This window comes from Cotesia typhae, unplaced genomic scaffold, assembly GCF_013202065.1.
Source record: "Cotesia typhae breed Kobodo isofemale line unplaced genomic scaffold, CoteBio_Ctyphae scaffold_70, whole genome shotgun sequence".
NCBI classification, from domain to species: domain Eukaryota; kingdom Metazoa; phylum Arthropoda; class Insecta; order Hymenoptera; family Braconidae; genus Cotesia; species Cotesia typhae.
This window is the reverse complement of record NW_027423780.1, coordinates 1517441-1535405: the sequence shown is the minus strand read 5'-3', so window position 1 is coordinate 1535405 and position 17965 is coordinate 1517441. Positions and strand designations below refer to the sequence as shown.

The 17965-nt window shown below is 27.4% G+C and overlaps 3 protein-coding genes across 6 annotated transcripts in view; 2 read left to right on the top strand and 1 right to left on the bottom strand.

The window, feature by feature from the left end:
- LOC141537278 (uncharacterized) overlaps positions 1 to 17965 on the top strand; it is a 44261-nt gene that overhangs the window by 24051 nt on the left and 2245 nt on the right. The window contains exons 1-5 of one of the 4 annotated variants that reach the window (XM_074258168.1): positions 1377 to 1685; positions 13609 to 13870; positions 14260 to 14668; positions 15305 to 15508; positions 17196 to 17505. In XM_074258168.1, the coding sequence (XP_074114269.1) occupies positions 14642 to 14668; positions 15305 to 15508; positions 17196 to 17505 (541 nt within the window). In that variant the 5' untranslated portion in view covers positions 1377 to 1685; positions 13609 to 13870; positions 14260 to 14641. Of the gene's footprint in view, positions 1 to 1376; positions 1686 to 13187; positions 13371 to 13608; positions 13871 to 14259; positions 14669 to 15304; positions 15509 to 17195; positions 17506 to 17965 lie in introns of those variants that run through there. The other 3 variants (XM_074258165.1, XM_074258169.1, XM_074258166.1) reach the window with 3 other exon arrangements.
- LOC141537170 (uncharacterized) lies at positions 6084 to 8236 on the bottom strand. The gene is made up of 5 exons (XM_074258016.1): positions 8029 to 8236; positions 7094 to 7453; positions 6760 to 6854; positions 6281 to 6476; positions 6084 to 6202 (listed from the first exon to the last, which is right to left on the bottom strand). The coding sequence occupies exons 1-5, from the start codon at positions 8222 to 8224 to the stop codon at positions 6084 to 6086; spliced, it is 966 nt and encodes a 321-aa protein (XP_074114117.1). The 5' UTR covers positions 8225 to 8236.
- Positions 8601 to 12915, top strand: LOC141537217 (uncharacterized). Its single transcript, XM_074258071.1, has 3 exons — positions 8601 to 8706; positions 9314 to 9381; positions 9462 to 12915. The coding sequence occupies exons 1-3, from the start codon at positions 8603 to 8605 to the stop codon at positions 10553 to 10555; spliced, it is 1266 nt and encodes a 421-aa protein (XP_074114172.1). The 5' UTR covers positions 8601 to 8602; the 3' UTR covers positions 10556 to 12915.

Below are 17965 nucleotides of genomic sequence, written 5' to 3'. Positions count from 1 at the left end.
TTATAAAATCTCATAATAACTCTTTAATAAATAAATAAACTTTTAGTTCAATATTTAATTAAATTAACAAATTCAAATAATATCTCAAATATTGAAATATATTTAAAAATTACGAAGTAATTTTTACAATGCAAGTTAAAATTAAAAATTTTATTGCATTTAAAAAAGTAAACACTGTACTGTCTACTGTTTTAAAACACTCATAATGTCAAGCGATAATTGAAAAGTTTTCAATCAGCAAACAATGCAATACTAGAATTTAGAAATAAAAAACAAAACTTTTTTAATTTAACGCATTAGATATTAATAGTTAAGCTGGAAATCCACATAAAATCTTTTAAAACCTCATGGTTATCGATCGTTTAATAAGAAAATTCTAACATACAATTGCTGACTTTTCAATAGTATCTACTAGATTCTACCTGTTAAACTGGAAATTCTGATCCAATCATATCAATTACGGCACTTGTTCGAACAAATTTATTATGACGATTATAATTTTTTTATAAAATCTTATAATAACACTTTAATAAATAATTAAATTCTGATTTCAATATTTAATCAAATAAATAATTCAAATAATCTCTCAAATATTGAAACAGATTTCAAAAATTACTTGGTAATTTTTTACAAAGCAAGTTAAAAGTAAAAATTTTATTGTAATTAAAAAAATAAACACTGTACTGTCTACTGTTTTAAAACACTCATAATGTCAAGCAATAATTGAAAAGTTGTCAATCAGCAAACAATGCAATACTAGAATTTAGAAATAAAAAACAAAACTTTTTTCATGTAACGCAATAGATATTAATAGTTAAGTTGGAAATCCACATAAAATCTTTTAAAAATCTCATGGTTATCGATCGTTTAATAAGACAATTCTAACATACAATTGCTGACTTTTCAATAGTACCTACTATATTCTACCTGTTAAACTGAAAACACTAATACAATCATATTATGCACGGCACTTGTTCGAATTAATATATCACTACATTAACAAACTTTATTTTAAAATTGCAATACTATTAAGTAATGTTATTATTACGTTAATCATAAGCAAATAAAACAAAAACTCTGTTAAATATTCACGCACATTGAAACAGTTATTCGGTAATTTTTACAACACATAAAAATTAAAACTTATTTTCATTGTTCAAAATAATTACTGCAGAGTCTCATGTCGTAAAATACTTACAAAATTAAACAATAATGAAGAAGTTTTTAAATATCAAAAAATAATTATTCTTCCAAAACTTAATAAAAATATTCAGTACTTACGTGTATGTTGGTGTCAATGGATTACTTGAAATTATATTAAATATTAAATTTTAATTATTTAAATAATTTTTTTGTCAATTTAACACCGCAGTTAATTCACTGTGAACGGCTAAAAAACAACTGAAACGACAGCCAACGTGACTACCGGCTTCTACACACTTTGGCGGGCTTTAGTTATGTACAGCCGATTCTCGTTAAGAGTTCGATCTCTTGGCCAATGAAGAGTATAGAGACGTGTGGAGGGAGTATGGGAAACTTCTATCTACGGACTTATAATGAGCGATCTTATAACGCGACTCGACTGTCTACGATAGAACTCTTATACTTTCAAACACTTCAGATTCGACTTCCCCTACTTTTCAGTGGAAGCTTTTTCTCCATCTCGTACCCCTTTATTTTACTAGGTAAGTGAGAAAGACAACTCTTACTCTTTATTATTAAAAATACCCAAGATTGTGGTGTTTATTTTGTTTGTAAGAAATAAACATTTTATTAAAGTTGTATAATTTTAAAAAACTACTACAATTACATAAATTCATACTTAATAGAAAATGAGAAATTAAATATTATTTTCTCTTAAGTAATCCAAATGTTGTCAGTCATTCTTCTTATTTCAAATTATAAAATTAAACACGTAATTTCTTTTAGCTTATAGGTACTTTGAAGTAACGATTATTTTTTATTTTGTAAAGCAATTTCAGAGTATATCTAATTACTTTTTGTGTCTAAAATATCTATCAAAAAAATAATTAATATCATAAAGATTGTTAATAATTTTTTTTTAATGAGATTTATTTGATTGTACGGTTAAAACAGTAAATTCGTATACGATCCTTTTAATCATAAAAATCAGTAACTGCAAATGAGACATTTTGGATTTTACAGGTGAAACTGAAATTAAATTTGTTTAAACTTAAAAACTGAAATAAATAAATGAATTGTATTTTGTAATGAATATCGGACTCAATCGGTACTCAAAAAAATTTCTGATAAAAATTGTTTCTCATTGTTTCTCATTATGGGAAGATTTATATAGGTGTATAACATATAGAAAATCAAAGAAATATTGTTGTGATATCCTATAAAATTCATACAAAAAAAAACTGCAATTGCTTATAGTTTCAATTACGGTTAATTTAATGGAATGTCAGTTTCAGTTATTGGAATTTAATGTGTTTTTGAAACAGCATTTCCTCATGAATAAATATAACATAATCTCATTTCTGTATTGTAAATATATTATTATTAACGATAGAGATGAGAAAAATTAAATGAGCAATTACTGTTAATTTCTGATAGAAAAATTGAGCAGACCATCCTGTGTAATACTAATTCAACTATAAGTTGGAAAATCCGATGCATATATAGCTTGTACGACCTAAATGCATTTGCAGACGAAAAAGTATAGCTTCGAGCAACTGTATATGCTTATGAAATTACTGTTTCGATCGGGATGTATTTAACCCTATGAATACTCTAACCGATTATCCGAGTAAAGTCCAATCAATTGAAAACAATGATACAATCCTATGAATTACGATAAGGAAAACACGGATAGATTTTAATTTTTGGTAACAACGGATAAGTTATGATAGCATTTATATCGGAGCATTTTTTGGTCCACATAGACGTATCAGGATTCTTATGGGAACTTAATATTTTCTATCAGGCTTTTTCCACAGGGTTATAACGATATTACACAATTTTATTTAGTTACCAAACTTGACAATGTTTCGATTTAGATATCCAAATTAATTATCACGTCAATTTCTATGAACTTGTACGTCAAGTGGTATCGTATACACGATGAAAAAAAATTTTTGTCTGATCATATATGATTATACATGAGGTTTGGAATGATCAAACATATATGACCAAAACATCTTGCGATAATACTCTTGGGACCTTAAAAAGTTTTTTTTTAGACTGGCAATACGATTGTTTTGACACTGACATACAGCCTGTCAATAATTACCGAAAAATTTATTGGACAGTGACTATTTTCTAATTTTTTTTAATAATGACATAATTTTTTTGTAATTTTATTGTACTTTGCGAATTTTATCAAATTTAATAAGTTCTTAAACTTTACAAAAATCTATTGAATTCCGGAATTTGATGAAATTGCAAAAATTTTTATAAAAACCAGTACTTTCTGTTGTTAAAAGTCTAATAAATTTATGTCTTTCAATATTAATGCTGGTGACTTGGACGAGTGAGCAGCGTTCCAGACGGCTTCCAGCTAAAAAGATTTGAGTTCGAGCCCTCCATACGCCTGCGATTTTTTAATTTAATATTGTCATGAATTGATTATCCTAATATTGTAACGAACCATTACCGTACTATTCCATTTCTCTATGTATTTATGAAATGAATTTGTTATTCTCGAAAGCATTTTTTTATCAGACATATATGAGTAAAAATAATTATATATGATCATATATAATAATGCATAAGTAAATCTGATTATATATGATTAGACGTGGCCAATATATATATATATATATATATATATATATATATATATATATATATATATATATATATATATATAAACTTTTGAACAAACTACATTTTCTGAATCTCCTCGAAAAACTGAGTCAGAAAATGGCTAAATTTTTTAAAAGTTGCGCCATGAGGACGGCTGCAATAGTTAGATTTTTATGAAATCTACTAAAAATTATGTAGCAATACGAACGTTTTGAACCATATGTATTTTGATCAGACGAAACAAAATCGATATAAATTCACAGTAGGTATACTGAAGTGTAAACATGACAGATCCGTTCTAAAAATTCTTTGGATTTAATCTAAAAATACTTTGGAGTAACTCAAAATTCATAAAGGATTTGCTAAGAAAATAATTAAAGTTCACTCTGCAACAGTTTGTATTCACTTTGGTTCTACGCTGGTTTTATTCTTTATCTACTCTCATTCCATTTTGATTCCAATCGAATTTTATTCAGGTTGCATTCTGATTCAACTCCGACGCCACTTTGGTTTTATTCTGGCTCCACTCCGCATCCACTCTGGTCTCACTCGATAACCAATCTGGACCCGCTTCGGGTCCACTATGAATTCATTCTGTATCGATCGTGAATCTACTGTGTATCCACTTTGGTTTCATTCTGGCTCCACTATAGTTTCACTGAATAACCAATCTGGCTCCGCTTTGGCTTCACGTTGATTCCATTCTGTATCGATCTTGAATTTTCTATGTGTTCACTATGGGTCCACTATGTATTCAATTTGTATTCACTCTGTATTCACTATGTATTCACTCTGTATTCACTCTGAATACAGTCTGGTTTCAATCTGTATCCAATCTGGTTTCACTCTGAAAAAAAGGCACAAAACCACTCTGGAAACACTCTGGATCTAGTATGATTCCACTCTGACTCTGGAAACAGAGTGGTTCCAGAGTGGACTCGCAGTCGCAAGGGAAGTTATGTGCAGCGTAGATAAATTCGTTATTGTTATTTCTATTATTTACATTACTATTGAAATAACATAAATTAAGCATATAAGGATTGTTATGAATACCCCGAGTAAAAATGAAAATTGATTTTTAAAAAATAAAATTTTTATTCACTGCCGCAACACCGCTGCACCACAGCCGTTTGGAAGACAAAATCGCCGCAACACGAAATTTTTATTCTCGACTCGCATTGCCGCAACACCGCCGCAACACAGCTGCACGCTGCTGAATTTTATTAAAATCGTCGCCGCAACACTGCTGCACGCTATATAAAAAAGAGTTAGGTAAAGAAATTATTCATTTATAAAAAAGATGATTATTTATTGATTGAAAAATGAATTAAAGTGCAATTAATTTCATAGTTAAATTTTTCAAAGGTTTTGGAATTGGAGTTGGTCATTTTGTTCATTTAATCCGCTATTACTCGATGGGGCCTGATTATTTGTCGTCGGATGATAATTAAAGTCTTGTTGTGGGTAATACCAGTTGTTGACAGAATCGTTGTAATTCGAGGGCGGTACGTATCTCTCATTTTCATAGTATTGCATAGTTTGGTTCGGTGGCTGGTAGCTTTGACCATAATTATAAGGATATTGCAAATGAAAATGGTTCATGAATGGTGTATTTTCGTAATATCCAGTGTTAGTATTGTCGTAAGTAGTTAATGAAGTCTGTGTATTATTTTCAAGCTGAGAAAATGGTGGATTTGGACAGTTATTATTGGCAGAAAAGTTTTTTGGTTGTTCTAAATTTGTTGCTGATTCCTTTACTGGTCTGTTTTGCTGGTGATTTGTTTTTTTTCCAAGCCATTCGGTTTGTCCTCTTCAAGATTTTCAATGGTCACTGTCTGCTCAATCTTATTTGTGTTCTGTTGATTTCCAATTTCTGACACTTTAATTACATCTGTACCTTTGTCCTTTCCTGAAGTATTATCATTTCCAATAAATGACTCAGTCGATTGCTCGTGATTATCATTTATATTTACTAGTGATAAATCTTCATGAATAATTTGACTTGTCTTGTTTTGGCTTGTGTCATCTCTATCTTTACTCTCTGAGTGAAGAAATGGCTCTATTCCTAGCGTATCATCAGAATCTATGATAAAAATATTTAAAAACTGAATAAATCAAAAATTATCAAGGCAATTAATATAAAGATTTATAAAATAACTTAACAGTAGTGTAAATACGAAGATAAACATTATAACTATAGAAAATTACATTTAAACCAACCTTTAACTTTTTTGAAACAATGCTGGAATTTTCTTTTGATAGTAGCTTTCGTTTAGATCGGCTGGTCAAAGCCCTTTCAATATTTTTACTTTTTATTTTTGTATTTCATCAAGTGGTTTTTGATTTATTACAGCTTGATCGATTTTGCGTCTTACTATGTCATTGAATTCCACAATCGTTAAGGAGACATCACATTCACTTTTCAAATAGCCTGTGAATTAAGAAAAATAAAAATTTTTTAATTTGTTTTATAAATTATTTAGTTTACCGATTAAAAAATTTTCCTTACCAATTATTGCATTGCGTATGTTAGGATTATTTTTATTCATATTTTCAGCAGTTTTAAATGCAATTAATTCTTCATTAGTTATTATTAGAGATAACAATTGCCTAACCAGCTTTCGATGTTTGTAATTGGATTTACTCAAGGCAAGATTTATCTCATTTTCAGAAATAAAAATTCCAGTATTAGGATGTAATTCAATCTGAAATTTGGTTTATTTTTAGATTATTTTAATAAAATCTATTAAATAAATATTTTTAAACTTAAATAACATTAAATATTTGAATTAATAATAATTAATTCTCGATTTCTGTCATCCAAAAACTGGATCTAGTAATTATAATAATTAAATTTATGTTTGATGATATTTTTATAATTGGTTCAACAGCTTATATCCTTAATTTTCATAATATTATATTTTTTCCTTACAGCTGAAATAAAATTTTTATATTTTATAAATAACAATAAAATAGTAATTGACTTACCTTTAGCTTTTGACTTGCAGTTAAATTCTTCTTTGATATATATTTATTAAAGCTATTTGCTTGCAATCCGAATAAAGTTGTATATTCTGGCGTAACTAAATGAATAGAAAATATTTTATTTAAGGAATATTAAAATAATCAATATGAAGATTTAGTTTTTAGTCACAGTATCAAAGAATTGTCTCAAACAATACATAAAAAAAGCACTAGCAACTAAATCAAATCTAGTAGTCAGATGATGATAGAGTCATGTGTCTACTAGCTCTATAAAATTTTCTTCAATCATTTAAAAATAACATTAATAGAAATTTATTTAATTACTGTTAAAACTTACGATTTGATCTCCATGGTCTACAAATACAATCTTTGCAGTTTTCACAAGTATTTTTTTGTGTCTGTGATGTTTCACTAGAAGTTGTGGATTTGGTACTATCATCAACTTGTATCAAATCATTATCAGTAGTTGTGATGGGACGATTTATCTGTGGCGAATTATTGCTTAATGGCTTGCCAATCTTGACAAGTTCTTTGGTTGATTCGTTCATAGATTGAACATTCTTTTCCTGTAACTTGGCATTTTTCTTCTTGTTACCTGATAATTTTTTTTTTTCTGCCATAATGCTAACAGAATAATTTTTTTTTAAAACTTTACCCTTTACATCAATTAATAAAGCTTCTAAATAATTGAAATTACCTGAAAATACCAATAAAAAAATTTAATACTAATTATCAATAAATTATTTAAGGAAAATAGTTAGAGAATTTGAAACTAGCAGCACAGTAAAAAATTTTGCTTCATTGCTTCAAAAAATTTTGTGTTAAGAATTTTTATGTTAAATATTTAACAATTCTTTGTGTTGATTTAACAGAATAAATGTTAAATTTACACATAAAAGTGTTAAATATTTAATACAAAATTTTTTAACACTGTTTTTTAACAAAAAAACGCAAAATTTTTTAATATGAGACATTGATTAGTTTCCATAATTGTAAAAACATGAAATAAAATATTTATATATAAAAAATTAATAAAAACTTATTATAAACATTAACAAATCAATAAGCAAATTGTTGTTTATTATTATTTTATAACTATTGCGTGATTTTTAATGAAAAATTTTTTATTTGTCTGCTACATTTACATGCATCATAGTTAAAAATTATAGGTTAAAGAAAGTAAAATTATTTACAGAATACTATTTAATTTTTTTTAGAAACACTAAACTGTATTATAAAATATCATTTACAAAATTTTACAGAAATACTCACGTGAAATTTTCAATAATTTAGCTTCATATAAAGTCGTAATTCCGTATCGATCAACCCACGGAAGATCTCCGCACCAGCCAACTCGAATCAATTTTGATTTTAGCACTTCACTAATGTCTTTAAGACTAACGATTGAAATTTCACAACTTTCTATCCAAAATATCAACACCCACTTGTCTTTATTTTTTTTGACCATGACAATTAGTCATACCTTCAATATTTATCAAGTTTTCGATTATAAGCGACACAAAGAGTTGAACAGTGCAAGAATGAACATGCCGGGTTCTCGTTGCCTTGGTTACGAGCGTCGTTTGTAAGTTTGTCTCACTCTTACACATAAGCGGTTGCAAGTTTAGTAGTATATGATGGCGCTTCACTCGAGATGCTACGCTCTTGGCGCCAAATAACAAGTGCAATAATGGCGCTGATTATCCAAAATGTATGTGTGAGCTATATAAGTATGTGTGCTAGTATATACTAGTATACTAAATCTGATATCGTCTTATGTCTTTATGTATTTTATACTTTTTGGAAAATTTGTTCAAAATAAAAATAACAAAATAATTTAATAAAAATGCCGAAACTTAATACTTCGAAAAATATTGAAAATTATTGTCGAAGTAGACAATACACTTTACGAAAACGATTGAAAAATTCACAGATTTTCAACAATAACAGGTAAAATATAACAAATAGTTCAATATAATGAAAATAGCATTTGCTGAAAACGATAAATGCAATTAGTAGAAAATAAATTCATTGAAGTTTAAGTTTAGGACCTTTCAGTGTAACCTCAAAAAAATTTTTATTAAGCAAGCGTCACAAAAAATACTTGAGCTTTTAGTAGATTCTATTAACCAAGAAGTTAAAAACTGATAATTTTCAACTTAAATTCAACAAAAATATTTTTGTGCCGCTTGAGTAATTACTTATAATTTTTAAATATTGACTTTCTATTCATTTATCTATTTATAAGGAACTGTTATTAATAAACATCAGTCATTTTTTTGGATTTTTATAACTAAATTAAAACGAAAAAATTTTGAAAAAAAATTCGATGTCTAGAAATGTAAAAAAAATTATATTTAAAGAAAATTACAAGTACAAATGTAAAAAAATATATTTATATTTTAATTGATTTGTAATAAATACAAAAAAAATTTCAGATGTCTGCTAATTTCAGTATCATTTATTTATTGATAATTTCTTTTCAATTTTTAAAAAACTGATTGCTCTAATTTTAAGAAATAAATAGTTCTGATAATCCAACTTACACAAATCTTAGGAAGCTGTGGTTCGTTAAAAGGAAAGAAATCATCATGAAAAACTTAAGCAATACGGATGAATTAAGTGGTAGAATATAAATATTTATTAGCTATGTTTATAATAATGTAATTGTTTAAAAAATAAATTTTTCAACTATATATTTCTAGAAGAAGAATGTGACCAAAGTTCTACAGCTAGTGAAGCTGAAGAAGAAAAGTTCGATATTGTAGAAGGTGATCAAAACGATTTTCATAACAACGATGCTGTCAACGAAGATTACGATGGCAACCGTCACGATGTCAATGATAGCGATAATGAAAATGATAAAATTGATGATGTTGTTGGTGATTATGATCGTGAAAATGACGAGGTTTCTAACAATGATGATGAAAATAACGAAATTGATGATGAGATTGGCGATGATGAGGATGATAATGATGATCATCATGATAGCGATAATAGTAACAACGAGTTCGATGACAACGATGAAATTAATGGCGAGGCTAGTGATGATGACGATCTCCAATCAAATGTTGAAGAAAACGAAGAAAACTTACCACTATACGAATCATCTCCCATAACATGCTCTGAAAGTATGCTTAGTATTTTTATGTATTCTATTCGACATAATTTAACGGGTTGTGCATTGGAAGATTTGTTGTCATTAATATCTTTACACTTACCACCAAATAGTAAACATAAAAAAACGGTGCATACTTTTATGAAACATTTTAACGGTTCTAAGGCACAATTAATCAAACACTACTACTGCAGTCAATGTCTAGCTAACTTAAAAACGATAGAGTCAAATTGCAGCTGCGTAGTTCAACCTCAAAATAATTGTGAAAGTGATAAAGTTGAAAACAGACCCGAAATTTTATATTTTATAGAAGTACCACTGTATCATCAATTGAAAGAATTATTTCTACGATCTGGTTTTATTAATGACTTATCATATCCGTACAGGCGTCAAAAAATTAATGATGATTGCATCGAAGATATCTATGATGGGTTATTGTACAAGGAACACATCGCAGAATTCAATCCTGATCATGATATCTTCAATTTGACCTTTATGTGGTATACCGATGGTGCTCCTGTGTTTAAATCACGGACTTACAGTGTGTGGCCATTTTACTTTATCATAAATGAACTACCGTATGAGAAGAGGATTTTAAGGGAAAATATAATTTTGGCAGGACTTTGGTTTGGACCATCTGATCCCAAAGTTAATACATTTTTAAGCACTACATTGAGTTAGTCCTAGGAATTTACATTCTCACCCAACAATCAATATCGCTAGAGTCCCTTGCTTTGAGTGAAAATCTTTTAAATGCATTTGCTGCTAAATTTCAGACATTATATGATATTCAATTTACAACATTCAATATTCACTGTTTACGGCATTTACCTCAGGTAGTCAAAGACTTAGGTCCATTGTGGATAACCTCATGTTTTTTTTTGGAAGATTTGCTGGGCAAAATGGTAGGATACGTGCATGGTACCCGTTATGTTGGATTGCAAATTTACACTAAAGTTTCTAATCACTTAACAATATTGAATAAAATAAAAGATTTACCTGAAGAAAAACCAGTTACAAAATTTTGCAAGAAATTAAAAACTACAGGAAAAAGAGTTGATACTAGTCGTAAAATAGGAGAGAATTTATACGCTTTGGGAAAAATGTCTTTGCTCAAAACTAAATCTCAAAATCTTATCGTCGCACTAGATCAAATTGGTGAAAGTAATAACAATGTAAAAATTCATAAATTTTACAGATTAAAAAAGCAGAAACAAATAATTTATTCGATAGATTATTCCAGGAAGACAGCATTTGCATCGTACTGTATAAAAGTAGCTACTCAAAGTGGACCTAAAATTGGATTTGTGAAGTATTATTTAAAAATTTGTAACTGTGCCAATAACTGTGAATATCATTGTCAAGATTCAAGATTTTATGTCTTTTTTAAAGAACTTTTTTTTGAAGATTCATTTAAAACTACAGCATCTTTGAGCTTAATTGAAGGACCAAACTAAACTCGAATTACCGTTCCTTATCTTCATAAAATTATTGAAAGAGATTCGTCAGAAGTTTTAATTGATGTTTGTGAAATAATTAATTTGTGTTATATAATTAGAATAGAACGGAATGTTGAAGGTTTGACTATAAAAAATACGTATGTTGGTGAACAAGAAAATAATGTCGAATATATTGAATAACTTATTAATAGATTATGCAACTTGTTAAAATTAATGTTAATTATCATAAAAATATTTCATAATTAAAAGTGCTGGCTTGTAATTCATTTCCATTGTAGTATTTTGATGGGTTCAATGTTTTGGAAACATGGTTCGACTAGTAGATATATAAAATTTTTTCATCTCTTCTACAATACTATTATCATTTTTAAACTAATTATTCTATAAACTTCTGTACTAAATAATCTTAAAATTGTTTCTAACAAATATACTAGTTATTGAAAAAATTACCATAAAGTAATGAGTCATTGCAGTGGCCTAGATGGTATATCGACGATCTAATTAGTAATTTGTCTAACTCCATATTTTTTAGAGGGTGATTTGTTTAACATTTTTATGTAGCCATAATCGAATTATAAATTATTTGAATGATTCAAACCTAAATATTATATCTCTAATATAGATAATAATGATATTAAATGGTTTTTTAAAGTGATAATGAATTTTGAACTAATTGTGTTTTACGTACAAATAGAAGATTCTCTAAAATGGAGTTAGACAATTTACTAATTAGAACGTCCATATGATATAATAAATTATTTTAAAATTTATAAAAAATATATGATTGATTTGTTGAGTGTTGCACCTTTGTTGCAGCGGTGTTGCGGCAATCACAATTTTATTATTTTGTCACAGATTTGTTGCAGCTGTGTTTCGGCGGTGTTGCGGGATTTAAGAAGTATTTTATAAATTTTTATTACAGTGCAGCTGTGTTGCGGCGGTGTTGCGGCAATTATAATTTTTTTATTTTATCACAGATTTGTTGCGGCTGTGATGCGGCGCTGTTGCGGGCACTTAGACTCCGTGCGGCGCTGTTGCAGCCCTGTTGCGGATATTTTATGTTTTTACTCGGGAATTAAAGTACACGACGATCCCTGCATTGTACGATGCTTATTAATTAAAGAGATACTTGATTAATCGGCACTGTAGTGTTTTGTATTATCTAGCTTAAACTGCAGCCACACATAGTTTGAATATTTTTCTTTAAGAATAGTTATCATGTAGATTGCTAAAGAGATGAAAAAAAATTTCTTAATCCTTCGTCAGCCTCGTCTTCTTTGAATTCTCATTTGCAATACAGGTACATTCTATAAGTTGAAGAGTTGTTAGCCAGTGATTTGCTCATGGCTCTACCAACGGAGGGTTAACAAAAAAAATGTACGACGAAAGGATTGTTTGAATTTAAAATGTTTTCAATCACTTTACTCGGAGTTTCGTAAAGAACGTAGTAGATTTAATACGGAATAATAAGAATAAGTATATCATAAGTAAGTCATTGTTTATACGCTAAGATGTTTACACGATAACCATGGAATTCTTTGTCGTAAGCCGAAAAATTTTTCTTTTGTTTTATTAAGCGTGATTTTGTGTGTATGTATGTATGTATGTATGTACATAAATATATATAGTCGTAGCCTCTTGAATTAGTTTGCTACGTTTACTTGTGTATATATATATAGTTGAACATAGCAGAAAAATACGAAAATATATATATATATATATATATATATATATATATATATATATATATATATATATATATATTAAGCACAGAAGAATATATATAGATATATAAATAAGAAAATTGTGATTGGCTGTCGAGTGGCCTATAGTAGAGCCTGCTTCAAGAGTGTAATGCGCAGATACTCTCAGCCCCAGCGTACACTTGCCCCGCTTAACTCTATTTCTGGTTGTGGTTGTACTGGTCGTTGGCGTCGGTTGTTGGTTCGGTGGTTAGTCTCAGTCTGCTTGAAATTACGGTTCGGAAGTGTATTTATTTAAGTTTACGGCTTCGTTGATTTTTATCAGATTGCAAGGTAATTGATTATTTCGTTAATTAAAAAAAAAAAATAAAAAATATTTTACTAACAATTATATATGAAATAAATTATTGAAACTTATTTTATTCATTAATAATTAAAATTTGCTTAAACGATGAATAAATTCTGTTCGAAAAAAAAAAAAATAAAAAAATATATATGATCCATAAAGTCTGTAAATTTTTAGATAACTGATAATTTTTATGTTATAAAACATTTTTTTCTTTTTATATAGATGAATGAAAATGGAGATGATGTTGATGTATTCCAATGCAATTTATAGACCATCAAGGCGAAACATTTAAATTCTTTCAAAGATCATTGATAGTTACCAAATATCATTGTATTTATAAGCCTACAAACCAGTGTCCTGCCATATTATGGATTTGGAATGATTCTAGGCGATCATTGTTGAATTGTCACTTAAATCACCCAAATGAGGACCGCGACCGCGATTACGTAGTTCCACAACAACCTGGGAGAATTGGACGAGAGCGGTAATTTTATTTATTAAATTTTATTCAATTTTTGCAATATAATTTATTAACAATCGATAAATTATTTATTAAATGTTTATAAATATTTTTTAATAATTAACAAATATTTATGAAAAGTTAATAGGTAATTTATTAAGTGCAATTTAATAATTGTTAAGAAATATTTATCAATGGTTATTAAATTCTTCTATCATTGTAAGCGACTAGTGTTGATAAAAAATTAGCTTTCACACACAGAAAAAAAAGTTCTCGAATCAAGTATATAATTTTAAAGAACTTGATATTCTTGATTTAGGAAATTTTACTTGATAAAAAAATTTTTCTCTTGAATCAAGTAAATTTTTTTGCTGTGCATGCATTTTTATTATTATAATAATCATATTTTACAGAATACGAGGTAGAGGTACGGCACGACGAGCTCGTAATTTGCCTTATCCAACTATTCCGAATGATAGAAGACCAATCGCAGATATAAGATTAAGAGGACAAATAAAAAGTTTGACAGAGTTAGGTGTAATTTTAAACAACCTAACCGTTACAAATAATGTCTTTCGTGGTACGGTTCACAGTGGAGATCAAAGTACAGCATTTATTTTTGCCAACATGAGTTTACTTCAACGAATGGAAGAAAATACAATTTACATTGATATTTCGATGAGAGTGAATTTTCAAATATTTTAATATATTCAATAAAAAATAAATTAAAAAAAAAAAATTTAATTCGTTGTGTTGCAGCTCGTTCCGACTTCACCTAGGTTAAGTCATTTACTGATGGTACTCGTTTACCGAGCGGAATCCGTGAGTAAAATTTAAACTCAATAATTAAAACATAAGGTAGAAGCCCCAATTATTGATACTATTAGAGATTTGATATTTTTTTAACGAATCAAGTATCAATATCGTAGAATTTTGTTCGTGGTAATGTCTCATAAAATATTTTTAATAATCAAATTCTTTTTTAAAAATGATAATAACTAATATTTACTATCGTAACGCTGTCGAATGGCTGTCAATAAGAGATTCAACTTGGAAATTATGAACTCGTTATTGACACCCATTATTTAAATATTATAAAGCATACAATTTATTTTGATTATTGAATTTAATAAATTTTTCATATATTGATAATTAAAAAAAATATATATATATTTATAATTAGATGAAGAAATAAATTTGAACTCGGTATTTAGAAAAAATGCTTTTATAATCAAAGTTGTTGAAAAAATAAACGTTCGTAAGCTGGTTTGATAAACTAACAGATGCTAACTTTATTTTTTTTTTAAATAATTAATATTTAATATTTTAATATTAATTTATATTTAATATTTTGAACTGACAGTAATTTTTTTTTTTAATTATTCAATTAATTATAATTCAATAAAAATTTATATGATGATTATTATTATATATAATTCTTATGTTTTCTTCGTACAGACCATCCCATTGATGCTATCTTTGTGCAGTGCACAATCAGAAGAACTATATAGATCTATTTTTCGGCAGTTCTTGGAATTTAATCCTCGCCTAACGAATAACATACGTACTGTCGTGACATCAATGGATGGAAATCTTGTCGGAGCGATCCGCAGCAGCTTCCCCACATGTAGGATTGAAGCTACATGGATGCAAGTCATGCGGGTAAGTACAAATTAAATTCCATACAATAGAATAAAATTAAACGGAAAAAAATTAATAATATTTCAAAGTGTACAACAAATAGCGTTATCTATTTAACAAAAAATGTTATCGATTGAAACACTCTGTTATAAAAGTTATAATTATTTATGAACTACTTTAATAATTATTTATTGATATAAAACGTAGTACTCTTTGTTGACTTGTTTTAATGTGCGATTCGAAAAGCACTTATAAATTATTAAGATATCTTAATATTGATATAAATGAAGAAAAAAAAAGTAAATGCTGTTTACAATATACTTTCTTCAGTTATCCTTATGTGCAGTTAATTATGCAGAAAATAAGAAAATTATCAAGTTTGTTATTCAGAATTCTTATAACTAATTTATATTAATTTACTAACAACTAAGAAAACTGAATATTAAAAAAAATTTCAATAAAGACAAAGGATATTATTATTCAAAGAGAGAAAAAAAATTCTACCACAAATCAAAAAAGATTCATTTGTATATAATTTTTTCTTTGATATTACACATGTTATTATTTTATAAATTTAAATGATTGTTAACGAACGATTTATATAATCATATCTACTTTTATCTTCTGCTGTTGTAACAATTTGTAATTCGACTAACGCCTTGGCATATAAAATTAATAAAGAAATAAATAAATTTCTTTTCATTATCAAGAAAATCGTATCCTGTGATGATACTCGAAAAATGGTAGCATATCTACTGAAAAAAAAATTATTTAAAATATTTACTTGAATTTAAAATATATATTTACATAGCACTAAAAGTTACATTTTTGTTAATACTTTCATTTTTTTTAATACTTTTATGTTCATTATCTCTTATCTTATAAAATTCATCAGTTAGTAAACTTAGTTTAATATCAAAATTTTGAAAATAAATCAGAAAACCGAAGAATAATTTTAAGACCATGCGCGAGTGCTTAGCGTAGTGAGATGTTTTATGATAACATAGCGTTATTTTTGTAATATAGAATTCATATTATAATAACATTTTATTGCACTTTTAAGTCAAAGAAGCTGATTTAGAGATTTCTGGAATTTGGTTTTATATCATTAAATATATATATATATATATATACTTACCAAAGAAGAAAAAAAGAAATTTATCTCTTAGAAAGTATTATTCATTTCGACAAATTTAATTTAGATGGGGAGCTTTTATTTTCGCATTAACTTGACTGTTTATTTCACATATATTTTTTTATGAAACAATTGTTGAATTTGAGCTATACTACTGCTGATAATAATTATTTATAATAACATTTTGATAGGCTTATAAATAAGAAAATTAGATTTTATTCTTGAAAAAATTAAATGAAAATAATTACAAGGGGAAAAAAATTTTTTCTACTAATAAAATATCAGCTTCTTTAATGAATTTTATTGATGTAAAAAAAAAAAAAGAAAAAAAAATCTGAATATCCGATATAAAATGATTGTATTTTCTGCTGTCATTTTCTTGACGCAATTATTTTTTCTATTTTAAAATGGGTAATTTTTATACAAAATATTTGCCTAATAAATTTATTCCTACTATTTTAAAGTAATAAATTCAAAAAAATCACATGTTAAAGAATTATTTATTATTTTTTTTTTTTTTTTAATTAAATTACTGTAATTGTAATAAATTTTAATTTGTTGAATTTTCATCAGAATTTTACCCAAAATTGGTGTTCACTAAACCTGCCACTCCGTATTAATGATCACGCTCTAAGATTATCATGGTCCTTGCCGCTTGTTCCTGACGATTATCGACCTGATGCCTTCCAACTTACATCAGCGGCAGGACTTAGAATTGAAGAAGAGTACCCTAGTGTAGCCATTTTCCTTCGACACATAGAGCGATTCGATGGGTTCTTCAGGCAAAGCGGTCCATTACGTATTCAGAACATCACGGAAAATTACACAGAACAATTACTCCGTCTATGCAGACGTAATAACCCATCTCTTAATGTACTTCTACGTAAGTAATATTAATGTATATTCATGAAAAATTTTTAATATATATATATAAATTTTTAGTAATAATAATAATTTTTAGTTATATATATATATGTATATATATATATTCGGAACCAATATTTTTTTGACTTAGAAATGATGAATTTTTGTTGTAACTAAATTTATTCTATTCGATTGTCATTTGTTTAAAATAAATTTGATAATTATATCCCTTGTGGAAATAATTCTCTGAAAAAACTCTTGACAAGTCTTTATAACTCTGAATAAGACTTTTCGAAATTCTTCACATCCCTAACTAAGTGAAGGAAAGACTTAATAAGTCTTTAAAACTCTGCAATACTCTTCAAAAGTCAAATTTTCCCTGCAATTTCGGAATTTCTCAAAGAGTTATTAAGACTTGATAAGACTTGTTCAGTTTTACAGGAAAAGAAAATATTTTTTTTCAAAAAAATTACTTATCA